Here is a 16,280-nt window from a genome sequence, read left to right as displayed (position 1 = left end):
CCTTTAAAGTGAATATACAATTTATTTAACATTCAAACTTCATTAAGACATGTGCAATATGGCAATTTTACTGGGGTAAACGTTTAACCCTATCTAGGATGATTGCTTGCTGGGGCTTAGCAACAGGGTCCAGTTCACACTTAGCACTAATTAAATACTTTATTGAATAAATATAATACCAAACAAAATGCATTCAAATGCTTTCTAAAAAAATCAATTTTAAAGGCCTTTCTATTCAGGCTAATGACAAACACAATAAAGGCAGATATGCTAGTTTAACATAATTGGCTGATTTTATACAGCACTTATATCTTTTAGTCCACAAGTATATTATTAAATGATAGAGAACATCTAATACAACCATTTCTACAGAACTAGGAAATAAATTTCTAAGAAAGAAAGATTTTACAGACCCCATCTTTTATACCCACCCCAACAGTCTAACTCTAAAGAGGATAAAGCCAACGACTTTCCTCACAAGAGCTCACGACTAATGTCGCTCTGCTATCAAAATCTGTATTTCTGATCCGTTATGAGCATTGAGACAAGATTCAAATATTCCCAAAGAAAGAAGCACAATGCACGTTGTGATCGCCTATTCAGCAACAGCGAGCACTGCATTCAAAACTATCTCATCCCAGGAATTAAATAAGGTCAGCCACATTCATTGGCATTTCCTCCACTGTAGTATTGTAGAAAGTCTCAATGTCACGAAGAATCCTCTTGTCTTCTTCAGTAACAAAGTTTATAGCCACACCTTTCCTCCCAAATCGACCCCCTCTGCCAATTCTGTGTAAGAAAAAGAAATCAGCAATTAGAATATACTACTTCACATGCTGCATGATGATCCACTTGTTAACCATCAGCTGCTGTTTACTTATCAAGGTTATAGTTCGTGCTTCTAATTGGAGCACTAGCTGCTAATCAATATCTAGAGAAAAAAATCTTCCTTTGCAGTTAGTGCCAAAAGGATTCAAGGCTTGTCTGGCTGCAAAATGAGATTTTATCAAGTATCTTGAGCATTATTTATTTTCTTTTTTTTAAAGCAGATGACAGTATTGTGTTTTTTTTTGTTTTGTTTTTTTAAAGCAGATGACAGTATTGTGTTTGGGGTAGTGAATTTAAAGCCCATACCAAAGTGGGCCAGCCAAGAGCAGATGTCAGCCTGGGACAGATGTAAAACACCAGGGATAAAACAAAAAGAACAGTTATGTAATCCATTTCGACGCACTTCTGGAACTGTAAACTGCAAATACAAATGCTGCAAGGTTAACTATTGTCTAAAACTTACAACTTTTTCCAGTGGGAAAACAAATATTTGGTATGGTGACCCAAACTCATCACTGCTTTTTTGCTCAGTTTCACACGTTATATAACTCAAATTACTCAAACGTGTTTACCTCCAAAAACAGCTTTCTAACCTTCCTGATAGAAACCAGACAATACAAACCACCTAATAGGCTAGTATACAAAATGCCTTGGCTGGAGCATCTTAAAATATCAAATAATCATGACAAAAGAAAAACAAATATAAATACCGACTCGCTCTTTATTCAAACAGTGTGCTGTTTCGCTTATGATTCCACGTCCTAAATAACGTCAACGCCGTTTCTGAGCGCCATCTCGTCATCAACTGCTGCTATCGACCCCTGTATTTTTTAAAAAGTCTTTTTTTACATCATATAACAAAGTACAATTCAATTTATTTAGGGATAAAGCCACTATAACTAAACCAGGGACTGCTCAAATTGCTACCAGATGACACCAAGAAAATCCCAACTATAGAGGAATCACCAAGAAAGCGCATGGACACGGACACGAGCATCACTAAAAAATACAGCTCAACAATAAGCTAAGACCAACCGATCTAAAACAACCATATCTGTATGTATAGAGTCCACAATTTGGGCAACATTCACAACTGTTTTCCCACTGTGTATGACCAATCTTCCCAAGTACAATTTTAATTACACCCTACCAAGTTACTATGTCATATTACTCAATTCCCTGATTTGAGGTTACCTTTCAGACAAATCAGTCAGTAGAAAAGCAAAATATGAATTTTACCAGTCCAGTAAAGTCAAGATGCCATTTACTTACCTGTGAATATAGTTTTCACGATTGGTAGGTAGATCATAGTTTATAACCAATGACACTTGTTGCACATCAATCCCACGAGCCTGAAATACAATGACGACGATGTTCAAATTCTAATTGAAAAACTAGACACCTATGTAATGTAGGCCACAAAATAGTAATGAACTATACTAAGTGGTATAGCTCACTGTGGAGTGTGGTCTTTTCTTTATTCTCCCAAATAGCCCAAAATTGGTAAAGGTTATTAAAAAACCTTCCCCCCAAACAAACTTTTGGTGAATTAAGAAGAGCAGTGAGAGACTCACCAACAAGTCGGTAGTGATCAGAACACGGCTTGACCCTGATCGGAATTCCCTCATGATAACATCTCTTTCCTTCTGGTCCATGTCACCATGCTGCGAAGGAACAAACCTATTAATTCAAGAATCACCAATCAAATCAACATTTAATTTTATCAGCATGTATGAGACCAAGCGTCCCTGGCTGCTACAGGAGTACAGCAGACAGGTATAGTTAAGAAACAACTTTATTTTGAGCAGGGGGAACGACAACACAGCACTTAGCAGCTATATTGTAGTCTAAATCCTGCTTTAATTAAGGTACAAACTTCAGTTACCATTACTAGATTAGAATACCTCTTACCAGAGCAGAAACTGTGAAATCCCTGGCATGCATTTTCTCAGTGAGCCAGTCCACCTTACGCCTTGTATTGAGAAAAATAACAGCCTGTGTAATCGTCAGTGTCTCATACAAGTCACAAAGTGTATCCAACTTCCATTCCTACAGTATTTCAAAGAGAAAGGTAACAGTAATTAACATGATTGTTTCCAACTTACATTCATTAGAAACTCATTATAAGATTGGTCTAAAGACATATTGCACCAAGTCTTAAGACAAAGGACATTGGACATTAAGAAAGAGGTCCACCCCAGTCCTTTACAACCTAGTGCAGTTACTCTTCTTCTTGTGTGTACTCTGCTAGCATTATTACAAAAACCAAGATGTGATCCTAGTTTCTGTAATTTTAGCACAGTGCTTATACAAGAAGGTAAAAAAACCTGGCTACATTTTTAGGTTTGACAATTAGACAAATTACCTCTCTTTCAACATTAATATAAAACTGTTTAATTCCTTCAAGGGTCAATTCTTCCTTTTTCACCAGAATTCGAATGGGATCTCTCATGAATTTTTTGGTCACTTCCAACACATCCGTTGGCATTGTGGCAGAAAGCAACACCACCTTAAAAAAAAAATTGATTATGGTGTCACACATCACACAGCACAACCTGCACAATACTCGAGGACAAAAAATCTTTGAGGCCAAGCGTCTCTGTCTGAGCATGGAATTGTGACAGAGAGTTATGCATCAGTTGCTTTTGATTTAAGCAGGGGGAACGGCAATAGAACACTTCAGTTGTGTTGTAATATTACCTGCATTAAACCTAACCTCCAGCTATTTTAAGAGTGGGAGTGAAACAAAGCTCACCTGAATACTTGTATTTAATTTTTGGAAAATCTCATAGATTTGATCCTTAAACCCTCGGCTCAGCATTTCATCTGCTTCATCCAAAACAAACATTTTGATCCATTTTGGAGCTGTTTAAAAATAAAGTCATACTATCATCTCTAGGTTCGCAGGCATGCTACTTTATTTATAATAGTAAAACCAAACTATACTCAACAGCAATACTTACACAGGTATCTTCTGTTTAACATATCAAACACTCTCCCTGGTGTACCAACAACAATATGTGGTGCTTCAGCCTGAAGTTTTTGCATTTCATTTCGAACATTGGTTCCACCAATGCAGGCATGACAAGTTGCCCCCATATAGTCTCCAAGTGCCAGAATTACCTTTTGGATCTGAAAGCCAAAAGCCTTAATTATTATCCAGCAGAATTACTGGTTCTGTGACTTAACTTCCAAAGCATAATGGCAAATATCTGGTCTACAAACAGCTTCAATGCATGCAGAGCACTTAACTACTTCCGAGCTTAAAATGCAGACCAATCTAAATGCCTCAAGATAAACTTCCCTGAAAACATCTTGTGCCTTATCAAACTTGAGATCCTATTGCCCCAGGTACCAGCTACGTAACTAAAAACATTTCCTACTGTTATTCTTCATTGTGTAGAAAAGTGTAAACAGTGGTAAAAACAGTAATTTTTCCCGCAGTGCTGCGACGTATATAATCTTGGCTTTAATAAACCCTACAGATGTATTAGCAAGGTTTTCCTTCAAACCAATATGGCAGTGAGCTCTGAAAACACAGCATGAACAGATACAGCACAAACTACTAAGACAGTCAAATAACATGTCACTGCAGTTTTCATGTTGCACAACTGCATTCAAACTTGAAAATGAGAACAGGTCTAGTCCACCCTGAACAAAAACTTCAGTTTCTCAATCTGTTACACAACCCTGCAAACCATACCTGCACACCCAGTTCCCGTTTGACTGTTTAGCTTTCAACAGAAACTCCCTGCATGCACGGACAGTTAAAAAGAAGGCTCTGTAGGACAAATTTATACTAAGCTTTAAATTCTTCACAATTGTGAAACCTGAAACCTGTACAACACGCAAGCAGTTTTTGTGAACTACACTATCAATACCTGTTGAGCCAGTTCTCTGGTGGGGGCCAATACTAGTGCTTGGGTCTCCTTGAACTCAATCTCCAACTGTTGCAGGATGGAAATAGCAAATGTGGCTGTCTTGCCAGTACCTGACTGAGCTTGAGCAATCACATCATACCCTAAAAAAAGTAGGATACACATTTACCGATCCCACATCAAACCGCCACTTCTAGTTTACACCACGTATTCCATTTGGAACGTGAATTACGCCCAAATAATCAAGTGATCAGCAATGAGTATTCTCTTCATTTCAGGTCAGTCCCGAAAGATGATTGCCATCATTTCACTTTAAGGAATACAAATAGGTACTAGTCCCCCAGAAGGTAATTTTCCCATATTAAAGAGAAAAAGGGGCAGGTCTATGCAGAACAGGGAATTCACTTTTAAGAGGCGCCAACGAGTTCTTTTACCTTTAATACACGGGATAATAGCTCTCTGCTGAATAGCTGATGGCTTCTCAAAACCATAAGCATAGATGCCTCGAAGAAGAGACTCCTTTAAATTCATATCATCAAAGTTATCAACAATTTCATTCCAGTTGCTCTGAAAGTTTAAAAAAAAAAAAAAAAAAAAAGGAATAAACGGATGAACAAACTCACCTTTCCAAAGTTCCAAATTCCACTCCCATTTCTTACCTCGATGACACCATCGGGCTCCATTCCCTCTGGGCCGCCATGTTCTCTGCTGACAAAAATACTGCTGTTAGAACGTCCCTTCCCCAAACCCCTGCAATTGCACATTGAGGGGGAGAGAAGCCCTTTCTCATCCGGTCGCTCTCCCCCGCACGTGTACACTTCCCAAACGAGCAAAGGCAGCTGGTGCCGCAGGGCACACGATGTACTGCGCCGCCGCTCAAAGGTTAGGAACCGGGGACGCCCGGAAAGACCTCACGGACGCCGGCCCTTCCCCCCAAGCCTGAGCGCCAGGCGCTCCCCTCTCGGCAGTGCACCGTCTCGCGAGAACTCCACGCGCCGAGCTCCGCCCCTAACAATGCGCAAGCCGTAGTGATTGACGCGGGCCTAGGCCCGGCGAGGCCTTGCCAACGGTTCACCGGGACCCCGTTGCCGGCCCGGCCCCATCCGGCCTCCGGCCGCCGCTGCCGTCCTGCCCCCACCCAACCTACTGCCTAGCGCTCCCAAACCGCGCCGCTGGCCGCGAATAAAGCTTTAGACAACCCAGTTACACCGTACCGACTGCGGACTGCGCCACGGCTGCCACTAAATGCCGGGCTCCGTACGGGCAGGAGAAGCGGCCGCGATTTCAAGGCGTCTTCGGGAAAACACACTCTTTCACCAGCCCGTTTTCTTACCCGTCTCCCCACAATCCGGGCCCTACCTATCATGGAAGATTCTCGAAAAACACAGGAGTACTGTACCCCAAAGCCACGCCTATGAACCCGGGGTTCCCTGCCTCCTCTCCATCTATTACAACCTCCTCCGGCGCCTTAGAACCTGTGCCACAGAGCACCACCACCACCGAAAAAGCGGCATACCTGTTATAATCCGCGGAGCTACCAGACATGATCCAAAAAACCACTCAGTGCCCGACTGGAAAGACAGAGGAGCCGCACCACCCGTTTTTTATAGGCTCGCGGCCGGGACCCGTTTTCTGCGGAGGAATTTTCCCGTCGTTCTACGACAAGCCACAAAATTGTGATCGTGGGGTGCTTATCTCAGAAAATATCCTAAGCAAATCGGTGGGAAAACCCAAATTTAGTTATCTGTCGATCTTACAGCGTTGCTGAACATCCCAAGACCCTGGGGGGGGATGTTGGGACTCTTTGCTCTGCGGCGGAAGAATATTGCAGCAAGCGGTGGGCAGACCCGCGTTCCCCGCCCGCCCTGCTCCTACGGGGTTTCCGCGTCCCCGAAGCAGAGGCGGCCGGGCCGCCGGGCTGGACCGGGAGGCGGAAGGCTGGGGCGCGCCGGACGGTTGGCAGCTCTGGCTTTCCCGCCGGCGAGTGGGACCAGGCTCGCCGGTCCCGCAGTGCTCGGTGCCGGAGGGGTAGGCACGTCCACACTCTGCACTGGAGGGGAATCGGTCTGTTCCGCTCGTTCCCACCGCTACTTATCTTGACGGTAGAGAGCCGCCTGGCCTTTGGCACGAGCGTTTAACATCCTTCAGACCTTGACAGTGAAACTCCTGCTACGGAAAATGTCGGCTACCCAGCAAGTCCCGTAAGATCCGGTTTACCGTCCAACGTGCAGGGCGAGAAGAAATATGTAATGTCCTCTGCAGATGTCTCTGGAGTAGCCAACTCCATTCTCATGTTGCTTCTGGTCTTCTCTCGCTCTCTTTTTAAATTAATGCTTATAATTTTAACAGGTGTGAGAAATGCCTGATAAAATCATTGTAAACTTTTGCTAATGTAGGGGTAATGTGCCTTGTAACTCAGGAATTTAAATGGATGCTTCCGGCCTGTACAGCTCCATGCTGCTTTGGGACTACACAGGTTTGGGTTATGGTCTTTTTTTTTTTTTTTAAAGGCTTTTTGCGCTTTGTTTATACATAATGAATGTTGATTTATTGAAATTGAGAGCAATACAACCCTTGCTGCTTAAATAAACTGCATGATTCGTAAAGCTCCAGAGGTTTTCAACTGTAGCCCTAACCCAGGCTCGTTAATAAAAATCAAAAATAGTATTTTTAGTCATTTAACTTTAAAATACAGTCCTACCCACCCTGCAAGATAACACGAATACTCAAGAAAACATTTTCTCCTTAATTCAGAAGGCCAACCTAAAGTCTGATAACGGGGAAAAAATGACTTAATTTTCTATATTTGTGTATTCAACATGATATCTGGTTCTAAATACTACATTTTTTTCCAAAAATCATTTATTTATTTGAAAATGATCACGCTAGGAACTGTGACAAAAACTAATACCAAGATGACAGTGTACTTGGCCCTCAGTCTAGTGATGATGCTCCCTATTTACCCTTTATAATGTTCAAATCCAGATTTGCGGTAATGCCAGACATTTTCTGAGAATGGAGGTCAGAGATCCTTGTTGGCTCGTCCAAAACCTACTAAAAATCTCCCGGGATCCAGGAAACTGAAGAAAATACTAAATGAGAAAAATGGCCAACAATTTAGTCTCACTTGAGTCTACAGGGTGAAATCAATGAACCATAGGGTGAAATCAATCAACACCACCTAATTGTTGAGTGTTTTCTTTAGGTTTAGCACTACTGTTACATGCTGTGGAGGATTTCCAGAGTCCCTTAACAGGAAATAATCAAGGGCTAAACTCTGGTTGAAGTCACAATTGCTCAAGGGGTTTCAAGGTAAGAAAGTTTCCTAATCCAAAATTCAGCAAAAATCCAGACCCACATTGCCAGCAACTCTACCATGTATTTCTAATAAATGCTGTGCTTACCACATTCTCAAGTGCTTACTAAATAGCATTAGTAAGTAAAAAATGAGATAAAGATCCAAACAAAACATACACATTAACAAAGTTTTGCATATCAACACAGAGCATACTGTGAAACTTTTCCACTTACCTGAGATCTAAAATTAGATGGCCATCTCTAAGTCAACTACAATGCTTCTTTGCTAACCTGGAACATGTGAGGCCATTTATACTGCAAATGATGCTAAAACTCTGCTTCTTTCCCTGTGTGACCACCTAGTTTAGTTTTACTCTCCAGTAGCCTCCGCTGACAATTGTAAAGCCATCTAGCGATTGTAAGCCAACCTATTTGGGGGGAACATTATTCTGCCTGCCACAGCAACCAATCAACTTTGTTGAATAGTGTATAAAGTAAGAACCAAGAAGAGACAGTAAAGGCATTGTTAGCATAGAGTAGAGTTGATCCAGAATAGCTTCTAGGAAGTTGTGAATTTTAATCCAAAAATGGCAAAATGATGTTTTTGCTTCTTTTATTCTTAGGTCAAACAGACTGATGAGGAAAAGAATTTTTTCACTGCTGGCAGTAATTCCTTAGACATATAGTAAGCCCTTAAATGTTTTGAATGAATGAGTGAATAACTAGAAGAATAAATAGTAAAACTACAAAGATGAAGGGATATTATCTATTTCCTACAGTGAGTTGTACTGTTGATATGCTGTTTTAATTTCTTTTAAAGAGTAAAACTACTCCTGCTATTCATATTCAAAAAAGGACACATCCCGATGTCCCCTTCAGCTTATGTGACCATTTTTATCCCCTGGACTTGTAGGCCTGCATTTACTTACTGAAACAGTGACGATTTACATAAAGGTACTACTTTTAAGAAGAAGCTGTTTTAGACTGTCTGGACTGTAAAACAAAATGAGTTCTACTTGCAAGATTTTATCTTTTTTGTTGCACAAACAATACTTTAAAAACAATAAAGGGCATTTTAAAAATAAAATTTCTCCTAACCCTACTACATTAAGGAAAAAAGCTCAGCATTTTCCTCCTCTTCACTGCTCCATCAGTTGCTTTGGTATTGTTACTTCTGCTGTTGCTGTTTGTGAATTTTGTTTGGTGAATTTGCCCACATTTGAAAGTGGGCCTGGAGCATAGGCTGGGTGGTGGTGGTCCTTAGGTCCACTCCTTGCATCTGAAACTGGGGTGCAGTAGACGTAGAAGTGAAGTGGCAGTTTATGGACCTCATTTCCTTGGAATAAATCCAGCCATTCTTCAACTATTCAGGCTTCATGATTTTTGCCATACCTAAATCGTACCACCTGAATTATTTACCTAATTTTTAAGTCAATTTGCATTTACTTCGCTTGAGTGAAATCGTAGGTTTAATTTCTTGTATTTTCTAATACTGATTAAAGTAATTACCGAAAAAAATGAAAATAAATACTGTGTGTCAATATAGCTCATCTGAACTTTTCTGTTTGGGATACACTGTTTCAGATGGATTGTAGGCCTACTAAATCTGTAGTCATTAGCCAGACCAGGGCAGAGGCAAATTAGATCTTGGTTTCCAGTTCTGAATTCTGAATGATAGGCCAACTAAAGTCTGTGAATAACCAACTAAATATTGTCAGTTGTTTCTGATGAAAACTTTTTTTTTATTATATTAATAGGACTTCGAAAAAATAAAGGGGGTGGGCACTCTGCCATCTTCCTGACTCCCGTAGAAAGGCTGAGGTGATGCATAACTAGCTGGTGTTCCCTGAGACTGCCTCTGTTTGGGAAAGCCTTCGTGTCTGAAGAGAGAAGATGGTCAAGGCATAGTGCCCCTTTGCTTGCTAGAGGCTTCTATTTTTATTTTCCTTTAAAATTCCTTTGAAAAGTAACTTTAAAATTTTATACTCACAATTGACCCAAATAAAAGAAATTATATGGGCTGTAATGTCATTTTTTGGCGGGGGGCGGTGGTCAAGAAACCTATTACGTTAAATACTTGAAATTTTCAAAGTATTATCCTCCACAGTAAGCTCAGAAGTCAAGAACCAGGAATATGTACACTCTGGTGATATCAGGAATAAGCAGCCCAGACCAGTGGAGGAAAAGTCTTATTTAATTATAATTTGTAGGGCTTCCCTGGTGGCGCAGTGGTTGAGAATCTGCCTGCCAATGCAGGGGACACGGGTTCGAGCCCTGGTCTGGGAAGATCCCACATGCCGCGGAGCAACTGGGCCCGTGAGCCACAACTACTGAGCCTGCGCGTCTGGAGCCTGTGCTCCGCAACAAAAGAGGCCGCGATAGCGAGAGGCACGCGCACCGCGATGAAGAGTGGCCCCCGCTCGCCGCATCTAGAGAAAGCCCTCGCACAGAAACAAAGACCCAACACAGCCAAAAATAAATAAATAAATAAATAAATAAATAAATAAATTTAATTATAATTTGTAAGGCTCTGTCTCTTGTGATGTTCAATAGAAACACCGAAAATTTTCCTGAGATGTCCACTGCTACTAGCTGTTTTTCCTGAGCTGATCATTCATGTTTAAACTCCCTTCTATTGCAAAACAAATATAACTTTGCAGTGTTCCTTTAATCTGCAGAATGAGTTTGCAGTAGAAAATGTAATTTGTTCACTTAAATTGTAGTTGACTTTAACAGCCTTGATTTTATATGACCTATCTTTCTCTATAAGGTGATGTCTGTTAGTTGATGAAAAAACCCCAGACCCTGTGTTTAGCTGTCTTTCTGCTGGCTCTGCAAGTAAAAAAAACCAAAAACACAAAAGATGATTCTAATAGATTTAACTCTAAACACACCTCAAAACTTGGTTCCTGGACAAGGTGGTGCTATGGTAAAGCCAGCTGGCAAACTCCTTCCAGAAGGCAAGGAGACGCTTGGGCCTGAGCTCCCTGTCTTGCCCAAGGAGGGGAAAGGCAGAAGATCCTTTGGGGCCTTGAATGGGAAGCTTCCTGTTTTTCCTGCTCTCTCGAATTTGGAATTAGCTGTTCAATCTGTTAGACTCACTGAAGCAGACAAAGAAAGGAAAATCTATCAAACGAACTAAATGAAGTTCTGAGGCTAAAAAGTAGAGTCAGGGAGTGCATTTCTATATGAGTTTAGATTAATCAGCCCAAAGGCTGTCTGATAAGATAGATGGATACTTGTGGATGGTGGGAATCACTGAGGGGCTAGACTCTCAACAGAATACAGATTGAGGAATAGGTACTACGTCTTCCTTTGGGGCACCTATTTTCCAATTTGGGTTGCCTTCCTTCTTTGCAGTGACCCTGGTTCCTAGAGGTAAAAAACTGTGGAGGGGTTATACAGAGATTTGTACAGATTGTACAGAGATTGTATAGAGATTAAATGATTTACTTCAAAATGCTTGCATTTGAATGCATTCCTTGAGAGAATTGTGATGAGAATTCCCCCTGGGCTAACTAGTGTGAACTGAGGTTTCAAAGCTTCCCAGGCAACTCTGAATAGTTTGTGGATCTAGGTGGATTGTTAGGTTCCTAAGGGTATCAGTGGCCCCGCCTTTGCTCCATCCCACCCTCCTCCTTCAAATAGGGACCTTTGTCCCTATGTATTAAAGTCTTGATTTTGGTTAAAGTTAGAAGGTTGATATTAAACCTCTGCCATCTCTTGAAAGCCCACTAAAATAATGGTAAAAAGTCTTGCTGAAAAGACTTAAACACTCAAGAAAATTGGAAAAGAAACAACAGCTCACAAAACTTAAATTGGAAAGCAAATGAGAAAATGATGAGAAAATTAGCAGATGGGAGAAAGCTTAGTCCTAAATTCAGAGTGGGGAAAGCTGATAAGCAACCTCATTTGTATTGCAGAACAACCAAAAGAGTCAGAAATTGGTAGGACCATGTTTTTTTGGATGTAGGGATGTGAGATTAAAACATGAACACTGGTTGAAAGTCTGTTGAAAAAGCAGTTAGAAACTGCCAGAGCAGAGAGGAGCAAACACATTTCTATACTCGGGCACGTCCAGGCTCTGCTGAATTCCAGCATGCCAGAGTAAGTGCCTGTGTTGCCGAACCCAGGTTCATGTGCACAATGCACAGTGAAGCCAAACAAACTGAAACATCGGGGTTTGGAGCAGAGAAAGGTTTACTGCAAGGGCCAAGCAAGGAGTACAGGCAGTGGCCCATGCTCAAATGACCCTGGACACCAGCTCTTTGCTGACCCTGAATTAGAACCCCGTGGCTGTAGAGAAAACTCAGGAATAAAAAATAGACACTTCAGGCTGAAATCATTGGCAACCCCCCAGGAAGTAAAGAAGGAAAAATAAACCCAGGGATCAGAAAAGCCAACAGGCCAGTTAATTAAACCTTAGAGTGACCAGGAAATCAGAAGTTTCCTACAAGAATGGGAATTCCTTGAATGTGAAGTGGTGAGAAGAAGACTCATGTACAGCCAAAAGCAATTGCCCAGGGTCGCAAGCACAGGGGCATAAAGAAGAGTGGCAACAATGTCTCCAAATGCTTATAAATTTGCATGACTTATGCTCCACTATTCATGAGGCCAACCAGAGGTCAAGGAGCAAGCCCTGGCCTTGTCCTTATGGAGAGGCCCCTTCACAGGATCCTGGGATACAGATGGTTGGACAATGTCTTCTCAGGTCCTCCCTGTGCACATGTGACCAGTCTCCCACCTCCTGAATACCAGTCCCAGGCCTGTGCCAGTCATATTCCCTTTGGGGAGCTGCTGTGCCCACCACCCCAACATGTGATCTACATGAAGGATCCTCAGGTACCTGGATGGGAGCCCTGGAACAGGAATTCTCAGAGGTCAAGTACATTCCTGATCCCTGCCTTTTTCCTAGCAGCCCCCAGCCTCCAGCTGCAGTCAACCTCCTCTGACTCTGATTCAGATCCTGAACTCAAAGGAAGTTAGAACCTGGATCCCAATTCTGTCTGAAAGACAGTGCAATAGTGCAATTCTATACACTCACAACTCCTTCCTTTCCCAGCCCAGTGCAATGAGAATAAATGTGAAATTAAATGAGAAAAAAAGAAAAAAGAAAAAGCAGACTTCAGGAATTCCTCCCCTACGCCATGTAGTTAGGCAACTTTCTCTCCTTTACTCTGGCTAGTCTAGAAGTTTACTCTCCAAAGATAGTATTGATAAAATAGTAGATCTCTGGATTGAAGGCCCTCATGAAGGTATACTTGAAATTTGGTGGTCAATGTAGAGAACTGTGATTTTACCATCTCATACTATTATTGGGGAAGGGCCATGTTCCCACTCAAAGGTCTACCTACTACTCCATAAAGAGGTTTTTTTTTTTTGCGGCATGCGAGATCTTAGTTCCCTGACCAGGGATCGAACCCATGCCCCTGCATTGGGAGCACGGAGTCTTCAACAGTGGACCGCCAGGGAAGTCCCCATAAAGAGGTTTTGCTATGCCATGGTGATTTACTTTTCTATTTGCTGCTACATCGCCAGACCTGGTTAAGGCCTACCACAGGCATATACCGAACAACATATCTTATTTTTGGCACCAGATGGAGAGTTCTGTTTGGGCTTTATTAAATTTGACATTAAGCAGGGATATTGAGTAGGCAGTTGTATAAATGAGTCTGGGGACCTGAAGCAGGGGGGCAGGAGTAGGAGAAGAAATCAGGTCATCAGGTCCTAAGATCTCAATTTGAGAGTTGTGGCATATGAATATTTAAAATCACTGTACTGGATAATATCACCCATGGAGTGAGTGCAGAATTATAGGAGACTGAGTGGAAGACTGAGTCCAGAGGCACTCAACATCTGAAGGTCAGCAAAGGAGAGAGACCACAAAAAAGTCTGAGGAGAGGCCACTGAAGTACGAGAAACAAGAGAAAGGTGTGACAAACCAAGAGAATAAAGGGTTTCAAGGAAGGCATGCTCAACTGTTCAAATGCTAACAAAAGACTGAGTATCTGACTACTAAGAATTTACCACTGGGTTTGCAAGATGAATGTTATTGGTAAGGTTGACTGGACCAGTTTCACTGGTGGGGATAAAAGCCTAATTTGTGTGGATTAAAGAGAAAATAGGAAATTAAGTTCCATGTGCAGTGGACTGATATGATCTGAAAATCTACCTGTAATAACTCTCAGATATGCTAGATGAATTACAACAAAATTATTTTAAATTCATAGCTGAACTTGCAAGGCAAAAGGGATATTGCAGACACACAGAATGAAGATGGAAATGAACACAGGACCAGGAGGCATGCAAGCTGACTCCATGGCTACCTAAGGGTCTAACCTAGGGGCTTCCCTTCTGAAAAATCACCTTTTTATTTTGGAATAATTTTAGGTTTGCAGAAAAGTTGCAAAGATAGTACACAGAGTTCCTCCATATACCCCTTACCCAGTTTCCCCCATTGTTAACATCTTAGAGTCCAGTTTCTCATAGAGGTTTGGAGATTGAATTTCTTTTACCAATGAAGTCCCCCAACCCCAAGGTGGGAATTTAATATAAAAATGTGTCCAAGCCCAGTGACATCCCAAGACTCTTGTTGGAAGTCAACAGAGAATGGATCTGCCAGGACTCTTCTTCACCCAGGGCACAATGGTTTCTCTCAGGAAAAAGCAAGCCCTGCTACAGATCATATGTTTTGATCATAATCGAAACATACGTGGAAACAACTCACCCTGTTGAGAGTCAGCACTTAAAACAAGCAGTAGGACTCAGTGGCCATGAACTTCTGGTATTAGAAAGACTATCTGAAAGAGAACACAAAATAGAACATTTAAAATGACTAAGACATTGAATAACTGAATACCTAAGAAAAAGACAAAATACCATAAAAGAATAATCTGGAAGGGGGATGGATGGGTGGGTGAACAGAGCACCTCTTCTTCTCCAGTCTCCCCCTCTCTCCCCTCCCTTGTCCTCTCCTTTTTCTCCTCCCCTTCCTTCTTTTTAACCACCATAAATGTGGGAGAAGAGCCAAAAATCCTATTCTAGCTTACTAAAGAAAATTCACAAGTATTTATATCTTTCAGAAAAAAAAAGACAATAATTACTTATTACCAGACCAGTAACTTACTGAGAATGACAACCAGAAAGAAATCAAACTTTAGATAATAAAGGTGATGAGGAAAAATCATAAATTTTCTATGACAAGACAATCAAACTAAGATGGAAAGAAAAACGCCCCTCTTTGCGGTGGGCCTTTCCCAATGCGCAATGTGCATCAGCGTGATACATTAACCAGACCTCCTCAAACCAGGACGATATAATCAACTGTTGAGAGAAACGGTCCTTTTCTTCAGACACCAGCATGGTAATTTTAAGATTAATATTTCTTTCTCATCCCATACAGGGGGTCACATTGACCAAAGGCTCACTCTGTACACACATAACCGACCAAAACATCTCTGATGAACTTGACGTACAATGCTAACCTGTAAATGTGATACATAAATTCTGTCTCAGGAATGTATAAAACTGCACCTCTAACTCTTGACCAGTGGAACAGTTGTCAGAGCTTCTGCGAATCTGTGTCCCGGGTTATAATCCTCTTCTTAGCTTGATTGTGACTTGATTTTCCATCAGCAAAAGTAACTTATACGAGATACAACAACAATCTCTGAACTAAAATATTACCAACTTACTACACAATTTTTCAGCTCCTAATTCCCTGAAAGTCCACCAATCCACTTATATAGCTCCCCCCTCTCAGGGGAGTACAATTTGACAACTTATTTTTGCTTCCAAGATTTTATCTTTTGTGATTTCTATGTTACGAAATCTCTCTGAGGATTCTTCAACATGAAGGATTTTGCAGACATCACTTCCACTGGCACATCTTCATCCTTGGTGTCACAACCGCTTTCCTCATTTATGTCGCTAATTTCACCTTCACAAAGTTCCCCTGGCTGCATGCCTGGACTCTCAAGAATGGCAGCGGTGTCAACATTCCCCCAGCGGTATCTTCTAGTCACTTCCAATTTCACTTCACTTCTAGCGATATCACTTTTACTTTTTTTGTGTGTGTGTGCTGCACTTTAATCTTTCTTGGACAATTCTTTCAGTCATTCATTTTTGTAAAATGTCAGGTGGGCTTTATCACTAGAAGACAAAGCAGCAACTGCATACTGAATAACAAATGCACGGTGACTAGTCGGCAACAGATTTTGAAAGAATTGATGTGATTGGCTACAGATCATGATACACATCTCTTATTTCCCTAGTGCT

At 41.4% G+C, this 16,280-nt stretch overlaps 1 protein-coding gene, 1 long non-coding RNA gene, 4 other non-coding genes and 1 pseudogene across 8 annotated transcripts; 2 read left to right on the top strand and 5 right to left on the bottom strand.

The window, feature by feature from the left end:
* Positions 1 to 2: 2 nt before the first annotated feature.
* On the bottom strand, positions 3 to 6,331 carry EIF4A2 (eukaryotic translation initiation factor 4A2). 3 transcript variants are annotated; one of them, XR_009502884.1, is made up of 12 exons: positions 6,223 to 6,324; positions 5,366 to 5,414; positions 5,141 to 5,273; positions 4,710 to 4,849; positions 3,792 to 3,960; positions 3,584 to 3,693; positions 3,194 to 3,337; positions 2,740 to 2,877; positions 2,403 to 2,492; positions 2,101 to 2,180; positions 1,539 to 1,649; positions 699 to 789 (listed from the first exon to the last, which is right to left on the bottom strand). XR_009502884.1 is itself a non-coding variant. In XM_059920742.1 (11 exons), the coding sequence occupies exons 1-11, from the start codon at positions 6,249 to 6,251 to the stop codon at positions 645 to 647; spliced, it is 1,224 nt and encodes a 407-aa protein (XP_059776725.1). In that variant the 5' UTR covers positions 6,252 to 6,331; the 3' UTR covers positions 3 to 644. The 3 variants fall into 3 exon arrangements, 2 of the variants coding, with proteins under 2 accessions (XP_059776725.1, XP_059776724.1); XM_059920742.1 differs by lacking the exon at positions 1,539 to 1,649 and having other exon boundaries at positions 3 to 789; positions 5,366 to 5,411; positions 6,223 to 6,331; XM_059920741.1 differs by lacking the exon at positions 1,539 to 1,649 and having other exon boundaries at positions 3 to 789; positions 6,223 to 6,323.
* LOC132365617 (small nucleolar RNA SNORA4) lies at positions 2,237 to 2,376 on the bottom strand. The gene has a single exon (XR_009503145.1). It is a non-coding gene; the product is annotated as a small nucleolar RNA SNORA4 (small nucleolar RNA).
* LOC132365603 (small nucleolar RNA SNORA63) lies at positions 2,557 to 2,688 on the bottom strand. The gene has a single exon (XR_009503133.1). It is a non-coding gene; the product is annotated as a small nucleolar RNA SNORA63 (small nucleolar RNA).
* LOC132365636 (small nucleolar RNA SNORA81) lies at positions 2,969 to 3,147 on the bottom strand. Its single transcript, XR_009503161.1, has one exon. It is a non-coding gene; the product is annotated as a small nucleolar RNA SNORA81 (small nucleolar RNA).
* Positions 4,951 to 5,019, bottom strand: LOC132365640 (small nucleolar RNA SNORD2). Its single transcript, XR_009503165.1, has one exon. It is a non-coding gene; the product is annotated as a small nucleolar RNA SNORD2 (small nucleolar RNA).
* LOC132364709 (uncharacterized) lies at positions 5,917 to 10,024 on the top strand. The gene is made up of 4 exons (XR_009502885.1): positions 5,917 to 6,907; positions 7,912 to 8,018; positions 8,627 to 8,688; positions 9,761 to 10,024. It is a non-coding gene; the product is annotated as an uncharacterized LOC132364709 (long non-coding RNA).
* Positions 10,025 to 10,866: 842 nt separating this feature from the next.
* LOC132364372 (putative uncharacterized protein MSANTD5) lies at positions 10,867 to 12,989 on the top strand (annotated as a pseudogene).
* Positions 12,990 to 16,280: the final 3,291 nt, after the last annotated feature.

Source organism: Balaenoptera ricei, chromosome 4 (assembly GCF_028023285.1).
Source record: "Balaenoptera ricei isolate mBalRic1 chromosome 4, mBalRic1.hap2, whole genome shotgun sequence".
In the NCBI taxonomy this organism is placed as follows: Eukaryota; Metazoa; Chordata; class Mammalia; order Artiodactyla; family Balaenopteridae; genus Balaenoptera; species Balaenoptera ricei.
This window is presented reverse-complemented; position numbering and strand designations above follow the sequence as displayed.